Genomic DNA, 26714 nt, shown 5'->3' with positions numbered 1-26714 from the left:
AGCTCATGTCCCCTACGATGTTCCCACACGATATCTAGCCCGTGGTCGGAAGTGGATCACGCCAGTTTTGGAAACTACCTACCCACTCAAAGCTCAGGCTGAAAGCTAGCCTTGCGGAAGTTCCATCCAAGCTCTCGAGGAAAGTACCGATTTTGGGATTCATAAAGAGAGAAAGTAAATGAAAAAGGAAGGTGGAAAGAGAAAGATTTTTCCGCTACTTCCCTTTTATAGACTCTTTGGCTATCTGTCCCTTTTGATCAATTTACACACAACTCTGCCTCTCGAACTTGCATTCGCTCTTCCCTCTGGTTTTCTTTCCTACTCTTTGTTTCGTTCTGCGTTTTGATTTGTGTTAAACGCTGCCATGCGAGCTGCCCAGCTTGCTAGAGCGCCGCTACGGCGGCTTGTATCGCACCCGGGGCTGCGACCAATTCCAGGCACATGTTATAGACTAGCACTGCCCCATCTCACAGGGACATCACTAGCCTCAATGGCCCGGTCTTCTCCGTCCTTTTCCACAGTCAGATCTTCTTTCCCAGCTTTGGCTTCGAGTAAAGCCTCCGAGGCTGAGCGCCGGCGCCAGGAAGAGAGAAAACTTGAGGAGGAAGAAGAAGAGATAGAGGACGATGAGTACGACGAAGACGAAGACCGCCATTCCTACATGGACCGCCACTATGGACAATTGTCAGAACTCAGCGAGACTCCAAAGACTATTGGCATTCTTGGCGGTGGCATAACTGGCTTGTCGACGGCTTACTATTTGGCGCGGGAAAACCCCGACATGAAAATCACAATATTCGAAGCCAGTGATCGCTTGGGCGGCTGGATGAACACCCATACAGCCATTGATCCAGGCACGGAAATGCCCGTGTACATTGAGAATGGGCCAAAGACTCTTCGATCGCTTACCTCGACACCGACACGGGCTGATGACTATGTGCTAGCAGATATGGTGAGCTGCATTGCCCTCTATTTCGCTTCATTTTCCCCTGGCCATCCTTGGCCTTTTCTAACTTGTCCTACAGCTTATTAGTCTAGGTGTCCATCCGTGTGTGACCTATCCCGGGGCCAAGTTCGTTCTTGATGCGCGTCCTAACGAATCCCAAGAAGACGGCGAGTATCAGATCTCGCATCTTCTCCGCATCCCTCCACCCCTTCTGATGAAGCAGCTACTCCACCCCGCATGGAAGGGCTGGGCCAAGTCCGTACTCGCATTCTGGATACTAATGCTCAAGGTGCGTTTTGGCCTGGTCAAGCCACCCACGACCAGCGAAGACATGACGGTGGCTGAATGGCTGCGGAGTCTTGGAATTGGCAAGGAGCACAACGCGCCAATGCTGGAGAGTATGCTTTCTGCCATGGCGCATGGAATCTATGGTGGAGACATTGAGAAGCTGAGTGTGCAGAGCTTCCTCAGCACGCGGTTCTTTCAGCTCTACCGCCAAAACCAACCCAATGAATCACGCATGGTCCCAGTCCAGGATCTTCAGATCATGCAAGAGCTTGGCGATGATCAGGCTGTTGTAGATTACATTAAGTATATGGGACTCGGTGAATCTCTTGTCTTCCCTAGTGGAATGCAGACATTAATCGGCGCATTGGAAAATGTGCTTAAGACTCAACCAAACATTACTATCTTGAAGAACGAAAAAGCTACCTTGTTAGAATTTGATGAGGAGAACGACAACATGAAAGTTAAGTCTGCTTCTCAGACCACCGGTACTACCATGGAGCGCACATTTGACAAGGTTGTCTCTACAATCTTCTCCAGCCAGCTTGCGTCGATTGTTCCCTGCGATGAAAAGTCCGGGATATCATGTCTCCCCACTCTTCAAGGTCAAAAAGCCGTCAGTGTACTTAACGTATGCTTCTACTTTGACCAGAAACTGGATCTTCCCCACGACTACACTGGTGTTCTTCCTCTTCCCTCTGTCAAGGGCCCCGTATTAGGAGTCTTTGTGGACTCCAACCTACAAGGCCCTAACACCGAAACCCATATCCGCGCCCATGAAGCACCCGGCACCAAACTCTCTGTGCTTGTCGGTGGCCATCACTGGGAGAGATTCTCACGCCAGGAGCTCGATGCCATGCAGGCTATGGGCGAGGACAAAGCGCGCCAGTTCCTGCGCAACTTCCTCTCCATAAGTGAGACACCCACCATCACACACTCCTTTGTTGCCCACGAATGCATTCCGCAGCACTACAAGGGCCATCGTGCCGCCATGGCAGATGCCCATTGGGATCTAATGGAGAACTTCAAGGGAAGACTGGCCGTGGCCGGCGGCTCATACACGGCTATCGGTGTGCTGCCATCTATCCGTGCCGGGTACTGCATCGCCCAACAGATCACCAATTTCAGCGAGGTCGATGCACCCGAGTATGACTACACGGGACTAACGGGCCTAGCGCAATTCGTACGCGAGGAGCAGTTTGCCGATGTCGAGGACGAGACGCTAGCTAAGTTTGGCAAGAAAACACAATACACGGTACAGGACCCCGACGCACTTGAGAGGTTCAAGCACCTAGTGAGCAAAATCAGCTCACATCCAGTCACCAAGCAGAGCAAGGAGGAGTAGATTGTCAACTAGTGAAGGGCCTGTTTTCGTGGTAGCTCGTTAGAAATATTGCGACTTTTTCGGTAATATTTAAAATATATAATATATATTCAAAAGGGACGGTTTCAAATTTGATAAAGGAGGCGACTGCTACTGTGTATAGCTGTTTCAAGATGTGAGAGAGAAAAAAAGACACATCTAAGCATGTATAAAGAAAGCAAATGCAAGAGGGAATCCAAGAACGACGCCATACGACACAAAAGAGACCATAGATCTTGGCTAACGATTGGGAAAGGAGAAGGGAGGGAATCAGAACAATCGCATAATGGCCCATAATCAAACAATAAATAGCCCAGAAAACGCCAAAAACAACCCCCAACTCCGTCAACAAAAAAACAAACAACACATACCCTTATCCTCGTCTATCTAAAGACCCCACACTTTCTGATCCGCCGCCTTGATCATAGCCTTAACATGTCTTACACCACACGTCGTCAAGCCCGATCCAAAGGTAATCCAGCGGCCGTCCGGATCTGACATGCTGAACAACGACTTGAGCCGGCTAGCAACCTCCTCATCGTCGGCGCCGGCCTGAGCCGTGAAGGACTGTCCATTCATTGCAACGCGTTCAAGTGTCCACCAGATGGCGCCAGAGCGGATGCGTGCTTTGATATCGAGACGCAACCCAGTCCCTGATGATAAGTGGTATATCAATGATGAGGCGCCGGCACTCAGATGCAGCGAGCGTACGACGCCCTTACACAACGCATCCCGCTCAGGGCTACCATTGACGATTTCAGCGATAGCATCCATAACAGCTAGTGTACGCGGAAGCGTGCGTATGAGAGTACGGAGACCACCCCATTGGTTAGCAATACGCGTAAGCATACCGCCAACCAGTTGGTGGGGGTCCTTGTCGCTAAGAATCACTGCGATTTGATCGGATTTCCGGAGGTCAAGAACGACAGTCCATTTGGGAGGAGGGGGCTCATTTGCAGAAGTGGGGATGAATGGCTTATCTAGCCGCACACCCGCTTCACTATAGGAAAATGTGATTCGTTTCAAGGTCACGGACTCGCACTTGACACAGGGGCCAGCCTTAGTCATGGCATCTAGAAAGTTGACGACACGGTCGATAGCTTCAAGGCGGGGTTTTAATAATGGGCGAATAGCGGTGTTGAGAGGGCGGAAGATGCGAATGCAGAACTCGCCTGTCCGGCCGTTATACCGGATATCGCGAGACATGTTAGCGCCCAAGGACCGAAACTTCTTCTTGTCCAACACGCGAACAATACAACTCGAGTACCACATGGGCGTCTGAGTGAATCGCAAACGCGAGTGGGGATCTTTTGATGGAACAGGTGGCCCAGGCACAACATTGTTGAATATTACAGTAATAGTATCTTCTGCCCAAGGACCCCGGCGGCCCTGAGACACCTCGGGATTGGTTGAAGTGGTACTTGGCGAAGTGGTGCCAGCGCCAGTTCCGGAGTTGGCTGTGCTGGCTATGATGGCCCTAGGTGCCACAGATGCCCCTGGAATAATACTAGATAGTTGCATAGCAGTAGAGCCCTTAGGCATACCTAAGAAGGCAATCTGATTTTCATAGTTGATAACCGTATGCATGAGGTTTTGCTTTGTACTTGTGCTTGTGTCATCTGGCTTCTCGCTGTGTTTAGCAATCTGGCTGTGAATGGAAACCGACAAGTTACTCCAGAACTGAGGTGTCAAGTCTATAGTAAGCGAGGACATATCGAGCTTCACTGGCTGATTCTGAGTGAACCTGAAGGGCACATTTTTTGATTGGGGATGAGTTGACGATGAGGATCTAGCCAGTTAGCATTCAAATCAAGATAGGAAAAAACGGGGAGCCCGGATACTAGACCCTCGAGCAAAACTCTAGGACTTACACGTTACAGAGATACCACTCATCTCCCTTTGCCCTCAGAACACAAAGGATAATCCACGAAGGTGCCATTTCAGTCCGCCGAAGACCGAAAAACCAAAACGAGGTCTCGCGAATCTTCAAAACGCCTCTAATATCATCGATAGGTAGCGGGTTTGTTAAGCATTTCCACCCTGTGCCATTCGACTTCCTGAACATTTCTTCCACTAGGAATGTCCACCGAATTCCACTCATGATTGTACCGCCTTCCTGAGCAGGGTGCACCATTTTGTTCAGCTTTAGCTCAGCCTGGTGAGATGCCTTGGAGTGAGATTTGAGCTTGAACTCGCCAGTCGTTGGCTCGACAATCACAGTAATAGATTCTTCGTGTGAACATTGCATGGTCAGACTGCTCTTTGCAGGGTACTCGGGGTCGATAGCGACGGAGAGATGTGCTTCGCGAGATGAGTAGATGTGGTTGGTAGCCAGATTGTTGTAGATTGACATGAAAATATACTCCATGTGTCTAGAGACAACCGTAACGACAAGCTGTTCCATAGACAGATTCACAGTATCAAATAGAACCTTGTCGCCCTTGACAGGCTTGCCATCCCGGAACCACGTAGCTACCAGATTACTAGTAGTCTTTGGGTTCACCCAGCCAGTCTTTTTCTTTTTGCCGTCTACAGCCACAATAATCCAGTGCTTAGACCCGTTAGGGCCAGGGCGATTAGGCCAGTACTGCGCAGAAAAGGCTCTATCGAGAGTCTCAATAGACAGGACACCACCCCATGACGTCTTGCTGAGCTCAATTGCCTGCCGCTTCATCTCGTTGATCTTGTGTGTGAGAACAAACTCGTGGAGAAAATTGTAGCAGCCAGTAAGGTTGTCCTTCGCAATGGCATTGTTCACCATTGTCTCGAGGTACATTCGGAGACTTAGGGAGATTTCTGAGGGTGCTGGAGAGAACTTAAAACGGAAGTCTACAAACCAGAACTGTTGCGCAGGGTCTTCATCGGCTATCGTGAGCTCAACCTCGAACTCACCCTCTACGGAAAAGACGACGCGGCCATCGCGGATAGTGTAGTCGTGGAAGTGCACGGGGATATTGTCGTAGTCGTCGAGACTGAGTCGAATAGTTAACAAGGTGTTGACGTTTTCGATCCATTTCATCATCTCCTGATTTGTCATAGGCTCGGGCTCGATGAACTGAAAATCAGGCAAATATGATCCGTCTCCAGTAGACAGTACGTGAAGCGCCGTCTTGAGATCTGGGCTCGGCAAGCGGGCAAACGTCAAGTCGCGCTTTACATTAATCATTTGATCTAACCGCAACTCATATTCCGTCATTACTTGGCCCAGATGCGACTTGAGATCAATGAGCTTGCTGACATCTTGGCTGCGCCGACTCCAATCCGCAATGACCAATGTTTTAACCCATTTGCCGTGCATTTTCTGTATGGCTTGGTTCAAGGCAACTTTTCTTGCAACACTCTCATTGGACTGGTCAAACTCTTCCTTTTGGCCGAGAGCACTGCTGTGTACCTGGCCATTCACAATAGAGGGTTGTTGGGGCGTGGGCATTGGCATCAAGGCAATCTGGCGAATTTTATCCGAGAGTTGGTTATGGCATAGCTGAGCGAGTCTAGTGATGATTTTGGATAGCGGAATGCAGCCGTCCGAGATGTGCATAATTTCTGGTGGGAGATCGTTGCCTCTGAGTGGCAGCGTCATAGTGTTGTTATTACTGCTATTTTCGGCCAGACTTTCACGAACGACATCTTGCGCTTGGTCTTTTAACGTGGGCATGTCGGACTTGGTCTGAGGTTCACTCAGGCCTGCCTCGTTGCCGTTATGCATGTTTACTGCTCCAGGCATCGAGCGCGCTACGTTTTGACTATTACGACGAGTAATCTGCTAGTCGAGCGGGAAATGGGACGGATGACGACTATATGGAGCGGGACTTGGGGATGCGATATTGACGAATGGCTTTTTGGTATCACAGCGATGCCTAATGGTCGTGGTTGTGAAGGATATATTTTAGATGTTCAGGTCGAGTCAAGTGTAGTCGATGGCCAACCCAGATCAGGTCAGGATGAAGATCAAGTTGGCGGGTGAATCGTCAAGATGAAAAGGGACGAAACATGAAGCGAGGAGACAATGAGAGAATAGAGAAAACGCAAGTGAATGCTGGTTGTCAGGTTGATGAGATGGCGTCCTGTCTTATTGGCGCAAAAGGGCTTGATCGATAGTGGTAGGCTTGGAAGACTCGTAGAGAAGAAAGACAGGAGGGCAGTTGGCTTTGCCTAGGTTTATGATTATTTAACAAGAGAAAGCGCAAATGTATAGAGCAAAACAAAAATTAATCAAGGCAAGGGAGAAGGACGAAGCAGAAAACTTTGGCCAAGAATAATCAGGAAATTAGAGCTGGCACAAAAAAGAAGACCATTTGTTGTTGCTTTGAACCCTATGACTTTTGTGTGCAACCTTATTAGGGTTCAACAAAGGCTCTGGTGTGATCTCAGGCTGTCTCAAAACCAAAGCTGTCAAGCAAGAAGCGAGGGAAAAGATAATCTGCAAATCCACAACTCCAGGCGTTTTCAGCGAAGAAAAAGAAGCAAATGTTTAATTTTTTTTGTCGCGGTAGCCGTATGGTTATTTTGAAACAAAGCTTCGTCGCGTTTGGCGATTTAAGGGTTAGGGGCTCATTGCCAAAGTAATGGGAAAGACAAAAAATAAGGCAAAGCACGACAACTCAGAAATCACCAGGTGATCGGATCGCGAACTAGGATATTCAATGCAACATAGAGACACTCAAGTAAAAAGATAACAACTTATTATCAATCAAAGCACGTGAAAGTCTTGGTAGAGGGAAATAAATGATGGTAAATAACGTCTAACTTGGTGATGAAGAAAGGCAAGATTTTACAGCCCCACAGTATGCTTGCCTTGTTTCATTCCTAGAATACAGCCTTGTTACCTGCTGTCTTTCACGCATTCACGTGACATGAGGACTTAGTAACCCTTAGAAAAGGTTGTAATCCTATCGAGGTTGACTGGTTCATTTCTATTTCCATCACTGAATGATCTTGATTAGGTTTTGCCATTTTGTTATTTCTTGAACAATCATACAAATTTAATAGAAATTTTTTCTCTTGCTCCTTTCTATCCACCTTTGCATCGATATAATTCTTTCCCTCCCGGCAATAGAAAGCATAAAAGAAAGATAATAGATAGAAAAAAATAGCACATCGAATCGAACAAGGAGATCTTGACTATCCTGAGGGATGCATCATCAAAAGTAGCAACTGCTACACCAAGTCTTGGCTACGACTAGGGAACATCCGGAACAGGATGCCAAGATCCTCCTTTCCCCTCCAAAATAAAAACCGATCTCGCCAGAGCAATTGACTAGGTTAGCGAGCTTACAGCTTACGGGGGAGCGCCGAAGTAGTGGGCCACTGGTAGCCAGCGGCGTCACTGAATTTGTATCCGTATGACGCAGTGAAGTCATCCAGCAGAGCTGGGCCACGGGAACCTATTATACCTGAGTTAGCATGGAATTATGGTTGATGTATACACAAAATTGAATACAATATCATCAACTTACCGTAGGGATACTCCATCGGAATGATTTCCTTGTTGTCATCTAGATAGTGCAGGAGTGGAGTAAAGACTCTCCAACTGGCATCTAATTCGTCATCACGGACAAAGTTGGAATGGTCACCCTTCAGACAGTCTAGAATGAGCGACTCGTAGGCTTCGGGAATCTTCAGGTCAGAGAAGCGGCGACGGTATGTCAGGTCTAGCTCAGTGACGACAGTCTGCATACTCAGGCCGGGCAGCTTGGAGTTCATTTTGATGTAGACACTCTCGTTCGGCTGAATGCGCATAACAAGCTCATTGCGAGGAATGTCTTTGAAGATACCAGAAGTGACATCCTTGAACTGGATTCGGATCTCCGTCTTCTGCTCGTTAAGCGCCTTTCCTGCCTTCATGATGAAAGGAACGCCGTCCCAACGCTCGTTTTTAATGTAGGCAACTAGAGCGCAGAAAGTGGGGCATCGCGAGTCCTTGGGAACAGTATCATCCTCCTTGTATGACGGCTTGCTGCCATCCAATGAACGGCCGTACTGACCAATAATAACGTCCTTAGGCTCAATAGCGGGGATTGAGCGCAGCACACGGACCTTCTCATCGCGGATATCCTCGGCGGAGAAAGATACCGGTCTCTCCATGGCGAGGAGGGTGAGAACTTGCAGAAGATGGTTCTGCATGACATCGCGAATGATGCCGAACTCGTCAAAGTAGCCACCCCGACCCTCAGTGCCGAAGGGCTCCTTGAAAGTGATCTGGACGCTGTCAATATGATGGCGGTTCCAGGTGGCGCCTAGGAAGGAGTTGCCAAATCTGAGGATGAGAATGTTCTTGACCATCTCTTTTCCAAGATAGTGATCGATGCGGAAGAGCTCATCCTCCTTCCAGTCAGGTTCCAGAGATTTCTGGAGCTCCCGGGAGCTGGCGAGATCCTTGCCGAAGGGCTTTTCGACCTACAATGTAGAGAAAGAAAAGGGTTAGAACTGGTTGAGGCGATCGCTGACCAAGTCATTATTAGCTTACAATGACACGAGCGATACCATTCTTAGGGTAGCAGCACCGCTTTAAGTGCTGAGAAACAATGGTGAAAACGCTGGGAGGGAGAGCCATGTAAAACAAACGGTTGTTCTCAGGTCTGCCTTTTTCCAAGACCTCTAGCTCGCGAGTTAAGTTCTGGAAAGACTCATCCTTGTCGTATTGGCCAGAAACATAAGTGCACAGCTTGCAGAAGTCGTCAAGCTGCTGCTCCATCTCAGGAGTGGGTGTCTTCATGTAGGTGCGGATGCGACGAATATAATCGTCATGGTCCATCTTGGTTCTGGCATAGCCAACAATTCTGATGTCTTTGGGTAGGAACTGGTTGCGGTACTAAATTACGGAAGAAAAGGCATGTTAATGGCAAATATGCAGAAATGGGAGGCAAGGCTTGCGTGTCATAGGAAATGCCACATAATTTGATGTTATGGGATGCAAATTCGCGATTCGATAAAGGTGAGAGAAGCTTGCTTACCAAGCCAAAGAGAGCGGGGTACTAGGCGATTAGGGAGACTGTTAGAAATGATATCACTGTATAAAGCACAGGCGGCTACAGGCTATAAGCTAGGCTACAGACTATAACTTAGACCATAAGCCGATGACGGATGGCTAAAAACTCACTGTCTTCTTTTTAGCGAGGTCACCAGAGGCACCCAGCACGACAATGGTCGTGTTGTCCTTCAGCTCAATAGCACTGTATTTGATGTTGTGTTAGTTCTCCATTCATTTTTGTCGACGAGATAAAAAGGAAGCTCAAGATGTGGTGGTATTGTTGATTGACAGGTCGTTCTGTGGCTGATATAGCTCCAATGCGATGGATTGCGACAAGGAGGGCGAAGGCAGCGCAGATAGCTTGAGCTTCCATAAAGCTCGACCGCAGATTGGGCAAAAAAGGCTCCTGAGCTATAGCCTAAGAAGACGGAGAGCATCATAGAGGGCCAAAGGGTAAAAACTGGGAGGGACGTACGCAGGATCGTTCATATGGCCAGCCATTGTATGTGAGTTGTGATGATTGAATTATGAGGGGAAATGAAGGAGCAGAAAAACAGCTAGAAAATGAGGAAGGGAGAAGAAGCAGAGAAGACCAAGCGGAGTTTTTGTAGGAGGAAAGAAAGAGGGAAGAAATTATGGGCAGGTCAGCAGCGTAACTACATGCATATGATATGGAATGTGGAGGCGACGGCCGGCCTAAAGTTAAACTTGGATTTGTTTGAACTGGAGAGTACCTAAAAGAGAAAAGATGAGGACAAGTAAAAGCTGAGGGGAAAAGCGAGGAAGAGTAAAGGAAAAGTAGAGGGAAGGCAGAGGGAAAAGAAGAGGGAAGAGAAGAAGGGGAAAAGAGAGGGGCAAGGAGGATCAGTTTCGATGAACAAGCAGAGGCAGTTGCTGAGTTGAGGGTTGGCAAGAGACAAGAGAGCTAGTTCTTGCTTAGAAAGCTACACCCGTGGGATGAAGGATGGGATGTATGGGCTGGGAGAGAAGGAGGGGGTCCGCTTAACCGCTTAAAGCTTAAGAGAAGCGGCGAGGCACAATGACCCAAGATAAGTAAGTACCTAAGGTAAGCTGGAACGGGCAGCTGGATTAGTATAGCTATTAACGCTGAGACTAATAAAGGAAAGCAGGAAGCTGCAACAGCAAAATCTGCAAGAACTTGTCCGTTGATCAAGGCAAGTAGCCAAAAGGGTGCACAGAAACCAATCGCCAGCAACCCTCGCAGCCCAGTAGACGTTAAATATATTCAAATTCAAATTCAAACAAATTGGGCCAAGATGGGCTACTAGTTAACACTGATTCATGCATGTATGTATATTATACAAAATTGGAGAATAAACGCAATAACCACCACACCATCCCAGTGGGTGGATGAAGAGAGCCGCAAGCTGGTAAATTCGCATTCTGAGGAAAGGGCAATAATCTATCTGGCCTAGTAAAATAAATGAGGAGCTCCAGAAAAGAGGCTGATGGTAGTGTCGGATCCAAGAAAGCAATTGCGAATGATAAAATGTACTTCTCTGGCTGCAGCAAAAGAAAGAGTATGTACGTGTGTACATGCGTATTTTACCTCTCTCTACACCCATTGGTGCCCTCCTCTAGCAAAGCAAGAGCCTTTTTTAGACCATGATAAAGTATAGACAGCGATGAAGCCAATCATGCAAAACAAGGCCGATCCCGGGCCAAGCAGTTACTTCGGCGTTTGGCAACTGAAGGACGATTTGTCACAATTGATTTGGCTGATTCGGTGTTTTGACGTAACTCCATCTTTTTACTCAAGTTACTTATTACGCTTCTCCCTTCCTACCGGCTCCAATACCTGAATTTGCCTTGCTCTATTTTCCGGCTACAACTGTAGCTCCTAGCTTATAAACCATGTTTCTTTCTTAGTCAGTATATACAGGTGCAGGCATTTATCTATTCGTTCCAACTGCTCTAATGGTTATCATCGAGTATAGGGGCCCCTATCCACTGACTTGCGTTTTCGGTGTCGGACTTCCATTCTATAGTCCGAAGTTTGTTTAGAAATCAACGTTTAGGGGTTGAAATTCTCCTTGCTTTGGCGGGATTCAGTCCTTGTACAAAAATGCAAGCTGCCACGCCTCAACTTCAATACGTGACACCAAGCCCACCATGTGTTGAAAGATCCTTCGAAGCTTGGAGGTTCTCTTTACTGTATTTTTACTATGAGTGGTCGGTCAGCATCGCTGCAACGGCAAATTCTCCACTAGGATAAAAAAGAAGCGCTACTCATGGCAAGATAGAGAAGAGCAGCTCCGGGAAAGGAGCTTCGTTCCTTGATCTTACTGCTACTCTGGTAAGCGGGACATCAAGGCTGGATGGGACGTTGTGTTCTAGGCTTGTTTAAACCACATACCATGTTCAATTTGACATCGTACCATTCGGCTGTTTTCACTTTTCACTTTTCTTTTTTTTTTCTAGGCCGAGTCGCATAAAAGCCTTGCACCCAGAGGTTCCCTCCTCTCTGCGACAAAGGCGTAGCATTATTTGGAGATATCTCCAAGTTACAAGCACGGGCGGCGGCGCAATGGGCTTCTTGGAGCCTCAAGAACAAACCGGAGTTCCTAATGCAGAGACGAGATCAGGCCTGGGGGCTTGTAGGTGCATTCCCGGTTCTAGAGACAGCCCTTCCTCATGTGATTTTGCCACTTGCCGCTCCTCCTTTCACTAGCGATTTCCATTCCTCGCTGCATCTAATGGTATTATGAGTTGTGCTTCTTCGGTTGATAGCACCCAGTAGATATCTGACAGGGATCTTCGGCGAGACGAGAAAGGTCGCCTACATGAGAGGCCCTCCGATAGGACTTGGGTATTTTGGTGGGAGGGAGCGTCTCGCTCTTTCTGATACCCTGACCCACCAAAAAGCCCCTCTTTTAGTGGACTAAAATACAAGTGTGCGAAACGTAAATCTGAATATCAATCTGGTTGTTCTTTTGTAAAACAGCTTGCGTCACACCTCAGCCTATGCAAGCACCAAACACATTGTCCCATAGAGACAAACTCGAGATCGACACACATGTCGTACAAAGAGGTGGCCCTAGATAACACATGCGCAATTGAACTATGTTGTAGTAGCTATCGTCGTCAATATGACATCGGCATAGCTTGTTAGCATTTAGCATTGTTAGATAATTAATATGATGATGAATTCATGGTACTGGAGGGGAATCTTAAAATGGGCTATGTTTTAGCCATCTTGGGGTTGCAGAACAAATATCTATGATATACACGAGCCCAGCTTGGTTCGCAGATGGAGATTTATCCCAGGGCCAGCTTGTAAAAATACAGCATCACTAAGCACAAAGCACAATCACTGACTACTAAAATAAATGGGGTAAATGATGGCGCTCATTGGAGGCGAAAGACTAATGTGTATTATTGTGGCGCTTGCGAGCGCCACACTTTTTCTTATCAGCCCCAAACACTTTCTTATCGGGATTTAGCACACCAAATGTCCCACCACACACACAGGCTTTCAAAAACGGCAAGACACGTGATTTTACCCTAAATCAAGCGAGGGCCAAAAATTTAGTGGCCCTCAGTCTTCAACATCGAGCATCACCAAGATAGACGTGTCAACCAACACAAACGGACTCTCGATCTCCTTTTCGTCAATTTAGTTGAGAAGGATCATACAGTCAAAATGCCTTCGGCTGCCGGTCACAGATGTGAGTCGACACTATGCATATTATTCACGAGCGACGAGAAGACTGTGTCGAGCGAACACCGAGTTTGAATTCGAAGCCGAACTTCAGAATCACGCACCACCGGCCGACTCATGATGTGCCCTAAAACCAAGATCAGATAACTAACATTTCGCAACTCTTGTAGTATACGTTAAGTAAGTTGCACCGCACTGCACCGCACTGCATACCACCACACCAACACGCTATTTCGAATGCCATTCCTGAATATCGTCGATTTGCTGCCGCTATCCCACTACCCATCCCTCACCTCATAAAATGTTTGTGCCGCAGTACGGCACACCCCTGGGATACGAAACGAACCTGATGGTAGTCTGCTAGCTACCATATGATTGCGACGAGCTGTAAAAATCGACGACATGTGCTTTTGCCAAGAAACTGCTTGAATTCTAGGAGGAGAATCGGACATGAATGCTGACTGCATCAACTGAATAGGGCTCGCCACCTGAGCTACCAGCGCGCTCGGCACACCACCAACCCTGGTACCTCTCTGGTCCAGATTGAGGGTGTCGACAACACCGAGGGTGCCAAGTGAGTACCCATTATATTCCTGCTAGTTCCGCTCTCGAAAGATGTGCACACGGATACTTGAGTATACCAGTGTCGCATTTGAGAGCTAGATCTGCAAACAATCATCAACTATTCAAATACTAACAATACTCGCAGCTTCTACCTTGGCAAGAAGGTCGCCTACGTCTACCGTGGCCACAAGGAGATCCGCGGCACCAAGATCCGTGTCATCTGGGGCAAGATCACCCGCTCGCACGGTATGTTATGCCCCTAAATCGGTTGTCCGATACTCACTGGGACATGCACTAATAAATATATACAGGTAACTCCGGTGTCGTCCGCGCTAAGTTTGACCACCCTCTGCCTGCCAAGTCCTTCGGTGCTTCTCTGCGCGTCATGCTGTACCCCTCTTCGATATAATGACTTTTCAGGACGGAGTTGGGTTGAGATGGGTTCATGATTTGGCTGTGTCGGGTCATGGGCAAGGATACAGAGCTTAGCCTTGTCCTAGAACAAAAAAGAAAGGGCATTCAATTCAACAAAGTGAAACAGCAACATATTGGAGCATCATTCCTTACTATTTCTGCGGATGAGTCCATCAGGATTTCATGATATCTCATCTAACTTGTAGTCATGGGTGAATTTGAAGATGTTTGTTCTGAGGTTGACGTCATGGGCGAAGAGGGGGGAGATGGACGCAACTATCAGGCGTTTGGTATTTCCTCTACGTCATACGACTTGTACGGTTGGTTTCTTTAGAAGAGGCAGTTGCCATGTTGGATATTTGTGTTAAACGTGAAGGCAGGGCATTTTAGGGCAAAATAATATTGGTAAACAAGATTACTGATTGCCTAGGTGGATGGCGAAGTAAACCCATTTGCTAATACCCTTATTTTGACATCATGGTTTGAGCATTAAGTCCTGGGGGGTGACTGTCAAACGAGACATTTGGTTCTACGACTAAGATGATAATTAGTGATGAGGTTTAGAGGAAGGTATGGAATTCACATAGACTGAAGATGTGATCAAATCCCTTTTGATATAGGTCCTTTTGTTACAACCTTGCGAAGATTGTTAGAGACAGTATGTTGTCGAGTGTTTTTGTTAAAGCCGTTATACATGAGAAGGCATAACATACTTGCTTTGAGATAAGAATAATGAGTGCAACTATACAAGTATTGAAAGAAAAAAAAAGGCAAATGTTCTCTTTAAGTATGTATAGGCATCATGTGTCGTTTCTCGACGCAAAAGGGCAGACATTTACATATGTATGTATGTATGTATGTATGTACTATTTAGCGTCTGCCTACTAGTTTTTCCCGGTAATACGACGGAATGTATGTATGTATGTATTGTTTAGCGTCTACCTGCCGGTTTTCCACGGTTATACGGCATGTTCTGGACGGAAGGGGAGTTAGAAGATGTCGCCTTCCGACCCCTCCTCCGGGCAGGCAGCAGTTGCAGGTATTCGTCTGACCCTGGGCGTCGGGAGAAAGGACCTTCCGAATTCCCTTCCGCGTCCTTTCGACATCTCCATTCAAAAAGTATTAAAAAACATTAGACACTGTTCCTAACAGGCCTGTATCAGATAGCGATATGGAGACACGGGGAATCGAACCCCGGACCTGATCCAATTATCCCGGGAGATGCTAAGGATCCGTCATACCACTAGACCATGTCCCCGATGATGATGATGATGATGAAATTCAGTTTATACTCTAGGGACTATCTGCGGCCCCACTTTGGGAGTCCGGAGCTCTTTCGAGGACCGTATTTTCTGGCGCCTGTTTTTTCTGTACCCCCTCCGCCCATGTCTGTGTGGTCCCGGGTCACGGCTTTGCCGTACCCATAGGGGCCTCCACAGGACATTCCCCTGCTGACTCCATCCCCGTAAGGAGAAGAGAGGAAAAAAGGCAGGGAAGAGGGCTTCCCGTATTTTCCCTCCCTTCCCCCTACCCCACCGGTAAACCCCAGACCAACCCTAAACCCAGAAGAGGGGAGTCTGTCCCAACTTCCCCACAATCATTCGATCCTCTGAAAATTCTGCAGTGCCCGGAAATCGTGAAGATCACGAAGTCAGGACAGCAGCTTCCAGTGCAGCCTGGGAAGCCTTTTCCATAAATTTTGTCTAAAATCCAGACTGTGTGAGCATCCGGGGCTCATGGTTAGTCCTTCCGCTTCTTCGATGCGCTGCCTGTTTGGTGTGGATGTGACCTCGAGGCAGTCCCCTTTCTGGTGACCTGACCCGAAAGTCACCAGTCCGTCGTCAGACGGGACCGCAAGAAAGAACAAAAACAAAAGGAAAAAACATAGGAAATATTTTGGACTGTGTGAACTCTCAAAGTTTAGTCCTGAGTGTGTGATGGTGTGTTCCTTGAGGTGGATTGGTGTTGCGGCGATGAGGTGTTGACGATCGCGAAAAAGGTGTCGTGGAAAAGGGGGTGGATCGACGACGAGGTTAACCTCAAGGTTGGGTAAGTGCGGCCTCAAGGCATCACAGCTCATTTGCCATAAAATAATAAAGAATGAAAAAACGGTTATCGGTGTCATAAACGTTTTCCACCAGAAACCTGAAAAAAGGGGAGGTGCCAGACCTCAAAGGTACCCCCCCGAGGGTTGTAGGAGGGAGAGTTGTGTCCCCGAACCACACATTTCCGTATGCCACGTGAGCATAAAGAGGGCTCCGAGTGGGCCCGCCTTGAAAAAATGGAATCACCAAACTAGGCTTCTATCGTGAACTAAGACTAGCAAAAAGTAGCACAATGTGCGTGCTCAGGCCTAACCAGGATTCGAACCTGGGCTTACGGAATCAGAATCCGACGTCCTAACCAACTAGACTATTAAGCCGCTTTAACCATACCGGATTTTGCAATATTAGTACATATGAAGGCAGTCTGGCGGCGGTACCGTGATTCAACTCTCCCTCTTACAACCCTCGGGGGGGTACCTTTGAGGTCTGGCGCCTCCCCTTCTTCCGGGCTGCTAGAGGACGACGCCTATGACACTGATAAGCGTCTTTCATTCTTTTCTTTTTCTTTGACTCTGTCATGGATTCTGACAATGAGCTGTGGAGCCTTGAGGCCGCTCTTGCCCAACTTTGAGGAACAACCTCGTCGTCGACTCGCCCCCTTTTTCACGACAACTTTCGCGATCGCCAACTCCTCATCGCCACAACACCACTCCAACTCAAGGAGTTCACCTTCACGCTCAGGACTGAGTATTTGAGAGTTCACACAGTCCACACCTTTTTCTTATGTTTTGTTTTTTCTCGCGCTCCTCTGTCCTCGGACAGACTGGTGACTGTGGCAGGTCACTAGAAAGGGGGCTGCCTTAGGTCACATCCACACCGCATGAGGCAGCGGCCACTAGGGCGGTGGAAGGATAGACCATGAGCCCTCGGATGCTCACACAGTATGGTTGACTTTCTCGTCGCTTGACGGGATGCCCAGACTGCACTGGAATCTGTTGTCTTGTCTCCATGATCTTCATGGCTTCAGGACACATAGCAGATTTTTCAGAGGAACGAATGTTTGTGGGGAAGTTGGGAGTCGATTCCACTTCTGGGTTTAGGGTTTGTCTGGGGTTTTTGTCGGTGGGGAAAGGGGGATGTGGAAAGTGGAAAATGGGAAAACCAAAGGTGTTGCAGCAGCCACGCATAGAAGGACAAAACCACTGTACTCCGCCGGGGCCTACCCCCCGTGCCGACAGCCGGGGGCCTTTTAGACTAGTTTTTACACGGGGCCTCCACCAACCAAAAATATCAGGTAACCAATCCTAGAACCCGACAGGTACGCCCTCGGGCCGCGCTATACAGAGACCCTCCTGGCTATATTGCTGGACCCTAAAAAGTCATAGGAGAAGGTTGAAGTCTATGCGTTCCTGTCACTGCGGACCGCCCGGGAGGTGCTCCCGGCCGGAAGGCCGTCGTATTACGGTGAAATAGCTGTAGGTAGACGTTAAATAGTACAATCAACAATCAATCGGTACCGTGATTGTGAAAGTGGATGGAGGTGGCAGATACGGAGGCAGTTGGCGCTCTCGAGACAACTAGGCGAGCGCAGCTCGCGAAGGAGTTGAAGAAATCTGGCTGTGTCTAGACAACAGAGGAATCGTGGGCCGACTTCGCAATGCAGCCACCAAAAACAGCGCATCACAGGAAGCGGCAGACGAGACAAGGCGGATCCTAAAAGCCAGGGCAGACGAGACGAGACACCTGAAAGGCTTGCCCGAATGCTATGGGCCCCAGGACACATGAGCATTGAAGGCAATGAGCTAGCCGATGCCCAGGCTAAGTTAGGATGCTAAGAACTGGTAGTAGAACACCGCTTCAGCCTCGTAGGAGCATAGTGATGGAGGAGAGACTGGTTACGTCTCGACTACGAGGGGTGGCGTCCCCACCGAACCCCTTTCCGCGCCTCCCGATACAAGGGGCTCACTAGAATAGAGCTGAGTCATATCCTCGCGGCTGGAACTAGCGATGGGGACACAACTGCCCACTTGGATGTAGAGCTTGCATCCAAGCAAAGGAATGAGGCCACTGGTGGATTTGCAAGGCATTGCTTAGATCGCTGCATATAGAGGCATTGGTTAATCATGTGTTTTGAAACTTTGACCACAGTGAGGCCAGGTAGGCCACTTTGCCAAAGCTGCCTGAAATCTATACCCAGTGTCGCAAAGAGTTAATGGCGTTTGGTAACTGGTCCGGCATTGCTTAATGTCAATAACTCTTGTAGACGTTGAATAAATCTAAGTTCAGGCTCAAGCGGTTTGCAAAAGCAACAGACTCCGGGTTAAAGAGACCCGCCGCCGGATCATTTTGTTGCCCTCAGCGAGGCACTGTGTAAAGAAGTTCGACGGTGCATGCTGAGGCTTGACAAGGCCTTCGGAAGAGCCCCAAGTATAAGACAAGTCTCTTGACCCATTGAGACTGTGCAAGGCAAACGTGGATGGCAGGCTTATTAGGACATAGTCAACCAAGACATAGCGGTCTGCTTAGAGAATGAGACTCCTAGCACTACAATGAGGGCCTCAAGTGCCAGCACAGCCTTTAAGTGCCAAACGCCTAGCTCTAAGTATTAGGGAGTGGCTATTATCTATAGATTTGTAGGGAACTGGCAAGTAGAGACATTTCTGAGTAGGCACTTGAGGAAACATCGGACGCGTCGCTGTGTGTATGGGTAGCGGGATCTGGCTGACATTGTATTTTCGTTAAGATTGTAGAACGGAGTGCAGGAAGCTTGCTTGTGGGCTTGAAAGAAGTTTCTTGTGCTTACCTTGTCAGGGCTTTAAAGCAAATTTCATAGAGATATTTGTCTACCTGCCAATCTAGCATCGATTGATGGCTGTGGTCGCAGTAGGCCATAGTATATGAAGTTTAAGTTCAAGTTCAGGCTCAAGCTCAAACGTTTGTGTAACGATGAGTGGCTGAGGACATTACGCCGTTTGCACCATAATGGTATGGGCTTAGATACGAGGGGACGATAACTGAGGCCATCTATATTAACTGAGAGGCTGTGCTGGTAGGCAGGTAGCTTTAGAATGTAAAGAGTTCTCGCTCTATGCACCATACACATAGAAACATACTTGGGGTCTACATACATGGTGACAAGAAGAGGGGGCGTGGTTGCATCTTTATTAAAGAAGGCCTGGGACTCAAGGACTTTGGAACACTTGGTACAAGGCTGTGTTGCTGCTGTTACGCTTTTGATTATCAGTGGCGTGCAAAAGACAAAAAGAAAACTGACACATAAATATAGACAGGTTGTCATGTTGTGTTGTGAGAGCACATCGTTTGACTTGCCACTATATTACGCATAAGTGTGTTAGTAGAAACAGACTGTCTAATAACTAAAAACCAATCAATAGACAGGGCCAAGAAACACAGCGCCAATGCGACGGAAAAAATGTATCAAAGGAGACGGATGGTATGGATTCTTTTTTTAATCTTTTCACCCCCCTGTTAGCATTGCCCTACGGGCGACGAGACCGGGTATTTCTTCTTTTAACGAGGGAATACTCCGAATTCGTCCATGAAACGCAAAAAGAAGGAAGACAGAGTCTATTTTGTTATCAAGACAAGTAAAACAGCTTGAGGCAGTGATTAATGAAAGAATTAATGCTGGAGAAGTTCTGTAACGACAAATTTAAAGAAAAAAAATGTCTATACACTCAAGCCACAAGGCGTAGTGAAATGACGTCAGGGTTGCTCTAAATAAAACAAGAGATGGTGATCTTCAGCCCATACAAGAACTTTTTCTGGAAAATGGAAACAAAAGTTAGATCCACGGTATGTCATGCAAAACAGCGGTTCGTGTTTGTATATCTTATTTTGCCAACACTGCATAAGGGAGATGGCTGGAGTGTTTCATGATGCTAGGTTATCAGCCTACAGAGATGGGGTGGCGAAGCGGAAGGTTCTCTAGTTAATTGTTTTTGCACATTATAGGGAGAAGTGGGGGACATGACCTTTTGTCTATAGGGACAACGTAATCACGTGAGCAATAGGGACTTGTAAAACCCATGAAGCGGAGACAACAGCAATCACACAAGCCAAGGGGGAAACAGAAGGCGGTCAGATTGCAAGTGTTTAGTGTAGCCAGTTCATGCGCCGACATGAATCGAGCGAAAGGAGAGGAGGGGGTGGATTTGGCTAAAAAATAAAGAGATAGAGAAAACAGCAGTAAATAATAGGACATGTGATCAATAGCCTGTCAAAAACTGGTTCCTGCGTTAGACCAAAATTGAGGTAGCAAATGGCTGGCGGGTAAGCGTAAATAGAGTGAGTGAGCAAGGCAAAAACAAGACGGATGGCCGGTGTTTATCTTCATGGCTGTGTTCCTGTCTTGGGCATGAGAGTTCAGGCTAAGACTGGCCTGAGCATGAGCAGTCTTTCTTCATGGAGGCCTTGGAGTAGGGGACACGGAACACACAGTAACAAACAACCAACCAACTGATTCTCCAGGCCTGGAACGAAGGAAAAAGAATGGAGGCGGCCAAGCCCAGCATGGATGACTTTTGAGCACCCCTGTCCTTGACCTGATCTTTGCCTAGACAGGAAAGGAAAGGCTACTCTCATACAGCCGTAAGAATTTAGCCAATGAAACGGAGGTAGACCGTACATCATGTGGCAAGGGGATAGGTTGGCGACTTTTCTAGGAGCCGCTGCTGAAGTGTACTGCAGTAGTCTCGTGTGCAGCCATTGACGTGTCTAGATACTAAGTCGAGGGAAAGGGAAGTAGGCTGTGAATGGGGAGAGAACTGGTGTGTGCTAGTAGCTTAGTTCTGGCCGTCTGCAAAACAAACAAGACGCGCCTAGGAGACGAAGGGAAAGAAGGGTTTTAGAAGAAAAAGGCCAAGGCCAAAACGGCAAAACAAATGAGAGACTGCTGAATAGAAACTAAATTGTGAAACAAACCAAGCGCCGCCAGGCCAAAAGCTTTACCAAAACGGAGACGATTTAGGCGGGCGCCGCCGGAAAACAATCACCAAGAGACGAACCGGCTTTGGCGGGGTTGAGGTCTGAGGTCCTTGGACACAATATCTTGAAACAGATATTGAGCGAGGAAGTATCATGCAGCCACGGAATCTCCCTACCAGATACTCACTGTTTAGTTTTATTTTTCCTGTTTCCGAGAGATCACTCTCTTCTCGCTTCTCGTCCTGCATACGGGAAAATGCTGCAAACAGACAACAAGGCAGCCTCCAAAAGAACCTGTGAGGAAAGAAGAGCAATCCCTGTGTCCACCCCATGCTCGCCATACGAAAAGCACCGGAAGCTCGGAAGGGCGAATGAAACTTTTCATGTGGTTTCTTTCCAGTGCTTTTCTCGTTGGAATAGGCCACAACAAGACGTCCAAGGCCGACTTTGCTTGGCTTTTGTCCTCATGCCACGCTATTTCCTCCCGGTTTCCTTGGCATATGCTTTGTGTTTCTCAAAAACGGCAAAGTGAAAATGGAAATAGGAGCCGGACGGACGACGACGGAAAAAGAGAAGAAAAAAAAAAGAACAAGCTCGGCCAGAACGTCTGTGCAAAGATGGAGAAAGAAGACCCAATTGAGGAACAAAATACGAACAGCCTCTCTTAGATCGCTGCAATACTACCACGCACATGCCTGGCTTCAGCCAAGAGGTAATCTTACAATGCGCAGGTTTGCATGCTATAAGATAAAGCGTGTTACCAGCAAAACCTAGAAGCGATGCTTCTGGAGATGCAGAAATGCAGAAATGGGCCCCAACTTGAATGCAAACCAAAAGGCACAGGCCTAAAGCTGGCTGTGGTTCCCCCGATCATCCGCCTAAGATAGAGCTGGGATCAAGCCCATCGGCCGATGGAAATAGGCAGGGCCAACTAAGCACGAGGCCTTGTCCCTTCGCTTTGTATCACTTAAACAGGGCGGGCAGAGAGAAGACATTACACGTCTAATGCTCGTTCTGCCGGCTCATCTGCCTCTCTTGCTGTTCAAACTGGGAGGAAATAGGTCCCCCACCAGAAGCTGATATCAAGGTTGACTCGACCGGCTGGGCTGGCTTGTCCCGTGGCGTCATTCAGAACACAACCATCCCCCTGAAACCTAGTTTATCGCCTCGCACTTCTTGTGCTTGTCCGCGTGTTCGCTCGTTCGCTCGCTCGCTCGCTTTTTTCTTGCTTGTTGGCTGGGACGCGGAGAAAAGAGAAAAGAAGCTCGCACCCAGATGGTAGCAATATAGCAAAAAATAGCCATTAACCAGGCGCTAGCTCTCTTTTCATGATTGTAGCAAAGGCAAAAGAGAATGGTATCTCAATGGATTTCGAGCTAGAGGATGTTCGTGTTTTGGCATCTAGCTGTGTCTTGGATTCTTCTTGTCCGCTATGGATGGGACGGGTGGCTGTGGCCTACGTCACCCTGATGTGTGCGGTACACCTTGTAGTCGTGATTTGCATTTAGGGGCATCCCAAAGGACTTAGCGGAAAAAGGTACGCTGCGCATAGCAAGACGATGGATAATGTATAGAAAAAATTGGCGCCAAAAAAAAACCAGGCTGCGGATTCAGGAACCAGAGGAAAATAAGAGAAAAACAGTAACAATTCAGGAGAGAAGGATAGGAAAATTCCTCACATAAAAGCAATACGAGCCAAAAGGAGCGATGCTAGTAAACAGACGGTGTGGTAGTAGCGGAAAGAACTCTAAGGAAGCTCATGTGCTGCTCTACGTCGAGTGGTGCGTGGCTCACATATAGTACGACGTACCCTTTTTGTTGTCTGTACTTGTTACTCATTCGACAACTACCGAGCTGGAAGTCACTCTCGGTGCCTTCTACTATAGCTACAGTACAACAGCAACAAGAAGTACCTCTGTACTAGCTACAGCTGGAAGTACCCAGCTCTTCCTCCGCTCGGTGGTGTGAGGCCAACAAGGGTTAAAAGCCGGCCTTGGTGGGCTGCTTCTCTATTCTTTTACAAGGGTATTTTTATACACACGCCCCCCTTCCCCCGCCATTTAGATACGCACCCTGACTCTAAATAAACACACCCCCATTCACAGTAGATGTTGCTTGGGGGTTGCATGGAAAACGGAAATGCAGTGAAAAAAATCGACGAAAAAAAGTTCAGAGGGAGTAGGAGCAAAAAATCTTTTTTTTGCAACTACTAGAAGAGAAGAGACCACCAAGCAAGAGAGTAGTCTTCCGGCTGGTCCTTCTCGATAAAACTTCTGTGGTACGTACATCTGTTGCTGGTCTTGTGTGCAGTGCCCATGTTCGTCGCACACATATATAACTGGCCGCACCCGATCTTCGCTCCAGCTCATGTTCTCGTCCTGTCCCTCTTTTTTTTTTTCGCCACGTCCGAATACTATTCCCACTTTGACTTGCCGCTGCCTTTTCTACCATCTTCATTTTGTTTCCTTGTTTGCTTCGTTGCAGCATTGTCCTGCCGCTTCTCAACTGGAAAGCCCCTTCGTCATCGTCATTTATCGCAAGCCTTTTTTTTTTTATCCGATTCACTATCTCTTCCACTCCATTCCATCCCGGTTCGCTTTTCCTTGGCTTGTCTCTGCCCACCCACACCCCCAAGCCACAGGCTCTCGCCCTTGCTGTCTATTGCCATCACTATCGCCTAGCCCAAGAGCAGCTTTGCAGCCATAATTTCACTTAGTCTTCCATATTTTTTCCTTGGCTCTCTTTGATTCATCCCAAAACACCCTTCCAATTTCCACTTTGGCTTTATCCCTGCTGGCCAGGCAACACTCACTCGCAGATTCATTCACTTTACTGGAGAAAAAAGAAATAGAAATCTAGCAAAGAACCAAATCTGCTCTTTCGCTCGTATAAGCAGCCTCTTCAAAGCACACAAGAAAAAAAAAAAAAAAAGGACGCACACGGCCACATCGTTAAACCAAAAACGGACATTCTTCAACTTCCTGTCTGCTTCTCCCTTATCTTGCTGCGTCCGTCGAGTAAAATCATTCGACCCCCAAGCCGCTCGTTTGTCTCTCGCAGCTCCCTTGTTTGTCCGGAACCGCCGCCACACGCCTCCCATTGCAACATTATCTTTTGCTTTTTGTGGCCCACCAGCTTCGCTTCCAAGTCGGGTTTACAGCTTTCCCGCTCCACAGCCTCAGTTTCTGTGCATCTTTGGCTTTGATCCCTACAAAACCGACCAGGGCCTGTTTCTCTGGCATTAGTGATCCACTATACCTTCACATCATTCCTTGCGTGTGCCGTATCTATCAGCCCGTGCACCCACCGAAACACTCCTGCTTTGCCTGTGAGCGAGCACAAGATAGCGCTAGACTGTACTTTCTGAATCCCAGCTTCCCTTGATATCTATTAAAGTCCCGCGAGCCCCCCCACGCCGCCTATCTCCTTTCACAATGGCTTCATACGACCAACAATACCAGACTGCTGCTCCTCACAACCAAGCATACAACCCTCACAATCAGCACCAAAATTTCCAGCAGCAGCAAAACCAATACCAGAGCCACCCTCAGGAACAGTATTATCAGCAGCAGCAGCAGCATCAGCAGCACCAGGACTACTCTTCTCGCCCGTCAAACATCCAATTTGACCGCCAGGCCACTGAAGCTTCTCAGGCGCCTTCGCACGAATCTACTGCAGCCCATCAACGCAAGCATTCTCGTGGTTTTAGCTTGAGCTCCAATAAAGCTGGATCTCGCAAATCCGAGAATTTCGAAACTCCCGCTGAAAAAGAATCTCGTCGTCTTCACACCAAAGCCGACCCTTCTCTAGCCATGAACGAGGCCGAGCCTGGTAAGCCGCCAAGTGCCAACCGGAATTTCTTTCATTGCGCGCATCATGCTAACGGATTGTCTGCTCTCTAGCCGCCATTGCTGCCATGCAAGCAACTTCTATGCCGTCCCTTCGCTCCATTCAGCACAAGGACCCCTTTGGCAACCTGATCGGTAAGTTTTATCATGGTACTTTCGAGAAGTAGCACTATATTGAATGTCTCGGCCATATTTGCGCCATTTGGTATACACCCAACCTTGGTAGAAATCGCATGTCTGACACCTCTCTTTCTACAGTTGAGCCCGATGTGTCAAACCCTACTAGAAGCCGCTGGGAGCGCCCCCTCGATACGATCAGGAACTTCGAGGCCGCAATTGACGGAAACTACTCTACGCGTCCTAACTATGTGCCCCCTTCCAAGGAGACTTGGGTCAAGCGTGCTAGCATCTATAGTGAGTTCAGTTTTATTTCGCCATACAAACATGACCGGTGGTCTAACATGTCTCGCAGGCAACCCAAGAGATGGCAACCGCGGTAGCTACTACGGCAACTCAAACAACTACTCTGACTCCCAACAGAGACCCCGCAACGCACCCGCAGCTTATCCTTCATACCACACCACTGGAAGCGGCGCTTCCGGAGAACACGATCATACCGGCAGTGAAATAAGCTCTAGCGGCGGTCAAAACTACAGCCACAACAATTACAGCACCCAGACTGCCCCACAAACTCAGCTTTCTACAGTTACGCCCGTGGCTGCACCTGCGCCCCAGGAGAAGCGCAAGAGTTGGTTCAAGAAGACATTCCGCAAATAGGGTAGTGGACCATGATCTCTAGTCCCGATTCTTTGTTCTACTCTGTCGCATAGTCTGTGACTATCCCGAGGGAGGTGCCAGTCTTTTGGATATTGCAGCACACCTGTTTTTTTTATCGGTTTCCATTTTCTTTCCCAGTTTTGTTTCCTTGCCCTTCATGCTCACCAGCTCTCCAATGATACCCCCTTTTGGGCGCAGCTTCTTCTGTGTTGGAATGAGGCTCCTAATGGTTTATTTGCGTCATAGCCGCTAGCTTGCATTTTCTTACGTCATGTCATATTCACTATAGGCCTTTCGCTCTGGGGCCTCACGAGTTTTTGCCGTGTGCGAACCTGCGACGCAATGGGAAAATGGCGAGCGACGCCATACCCATTATTCCACTTGTGTGCTCCCATCCCATCCCATCCATCCACTTTTTCACTTTTTTCTTTTTTTTTTATCTTCATGTCGTTCTGTCTCGGTCCAAAATGGGGAAACCCTCTTTCTACTGTTGGCGTTTCATGGTTCACTCCTTTGGCTTATTTTCTCCTGTTGGCTTTTTTGCACTGCAACACCCACTCCGGATACGGAAACGGGACATCGGGTAATGGTGTATGTGCTTGTTGTATCTTGGTCATTTTGGGTGGTTTCAAATTTAGATTTGTTTCTTATTCTATTACTTGTTGTCTTAACCCTGTTGATTGATTCTTTACGTCCTTTTTTGATGGCAATGTCGCCTATTTAGCTGGCCTGTATGTTGTAGTCTGTATCAAGCTATGTTTGGGATCGTTGTTTTGCAATTCAACATCCGAAACGCGCCGTCTATTATCATCCTTATTCCTCTTCTTTCAGCCCTGTCTTGCGTCTGTTTGCTATAATTATTTGTTCTATTTG

The 26714-nt window shown here is 47.9% G+C and overlaps 5 protein-coding genes across 5 annotated transcripts; 3 read left to right on the top strand and 2 right to left on the bottom strand.

Annotated features, from left to right (window-relative positions):
* Positions 1-490: 490 nt before the first annotated feature.
* HOO65_020338 (Protoporphyrinogen oxidase) lies at positions 491-2576 on the top strand (the record flags this gene model as incomplete). The annotated part of the gene is made up of 2 exons (XM_071006560.1): positions 491-952; positions 1026-2576. 2 exons carry the CDS (start codon positions 491-493, stop codon positions 2574-2576), a joined length of 2013 nt encoding a protein of 670 aa, XP_070860976.1.
* A 405-nt stretch (positions 2577-2981) lies between these two features.
* Positions 2982-6300, bottom strand: HOO65_020337 (Mediator of RNA polymerase II transcription subunit 14; the record flags this gene model as incomplete). The annotated part of the gene is made up of 3 exons (XM_071006366.1): positions 2982-4090; positions 4139-4338; positions 4466-6300. The coding sequence occupies 3 exons, from the start codon at positions 6298-6300 to the stop codon at positions 2982-2984; spliced, it is 3144 nt and encodes a 1047-aa protein (XP_070860975.1).
* A 1565-nt stretch (positions 6301-7865) lies between these two features.
* On the bottom strand, positions 7866-10065 carry HOO65_020336 (Glucose-6-phosphate 1-dehydrogenase; the record flags this gene model as incomplete). Its single annotated transcript, XM_071006537.1, has 5 exons — positions 7866-7978; positions 8051-8990; positions 9061-9405; positions 9694-9766; positions 10040-10065. The coding sequence occupies 5 exons, from the start codon at positions 10063-10065 to the stop codon at positions 7866-7868; spliced, it is 1497 nt and encodes a 498-aa protein (XP_070860974.1).
* Positions 10066-13228: 3163 nt separating this feature from the next.
* Positions 13229-14219, top strand: HOO65_020335 (60S ribosomal protein eL33; the record flags this gene model as incomplete). Its single annotated transcript, XM_071006945.1, has 5 exons — positions 13229-13253; positions 13417-13426; positions 13725-13820; positions 13956-14056; positions 14122-14219. 5 exons carry the CDS (start codon positions 13229-13231, stop codon positions 14217-14219), a joined length of 330 nt encoding a protein of 109 aa, XP_070860973.1.
* A 10431-nt stretch (positions 14220-24650) lies between these two features.
* Positions 24651-25841, top strand: HOO65_020334 (Meiotically up-regulated gene 9 protein; the record flags this gene model as incomplete). The annotated part of the gene is made up of 4 exons (XM_071006854.1): positions 24651-25047; positions 25119-25199; positions 25323-25478; positions 25537-25841. The coding sequence occupies 4 exons, from the start codon at positions 24651-24653 to the stop codon at positions 25839-25841; spliced, it is 939 nt and encodes a 312-aa protein (XP_070860972.1).
* Between the last annotated feature and the right edge of the window lie 873 nt (positions 25842-26714).

This window comes from Ceratocystis lukuohia (genome assembly GCF_044167205.1).
Source record: "Ceratocystis lukuohia strain C4212 chromosome Unknown Supercontig2_pilon, whole genome shotgun sequence".
NCBI classification, from domain to species: domain Eukaryota; kingdom Fungi; phylum Ascomycota; class Sordariomycetes; order Microascales; family Ceratocystidaceae; genus Ceratocystis; species Ceratocystis lukuohia.
The sequence above is the reverse complement of the archived record's forward strand: the minus strand, read 5'-3'. Positions and strand labels throughout refer to the sequence as shown.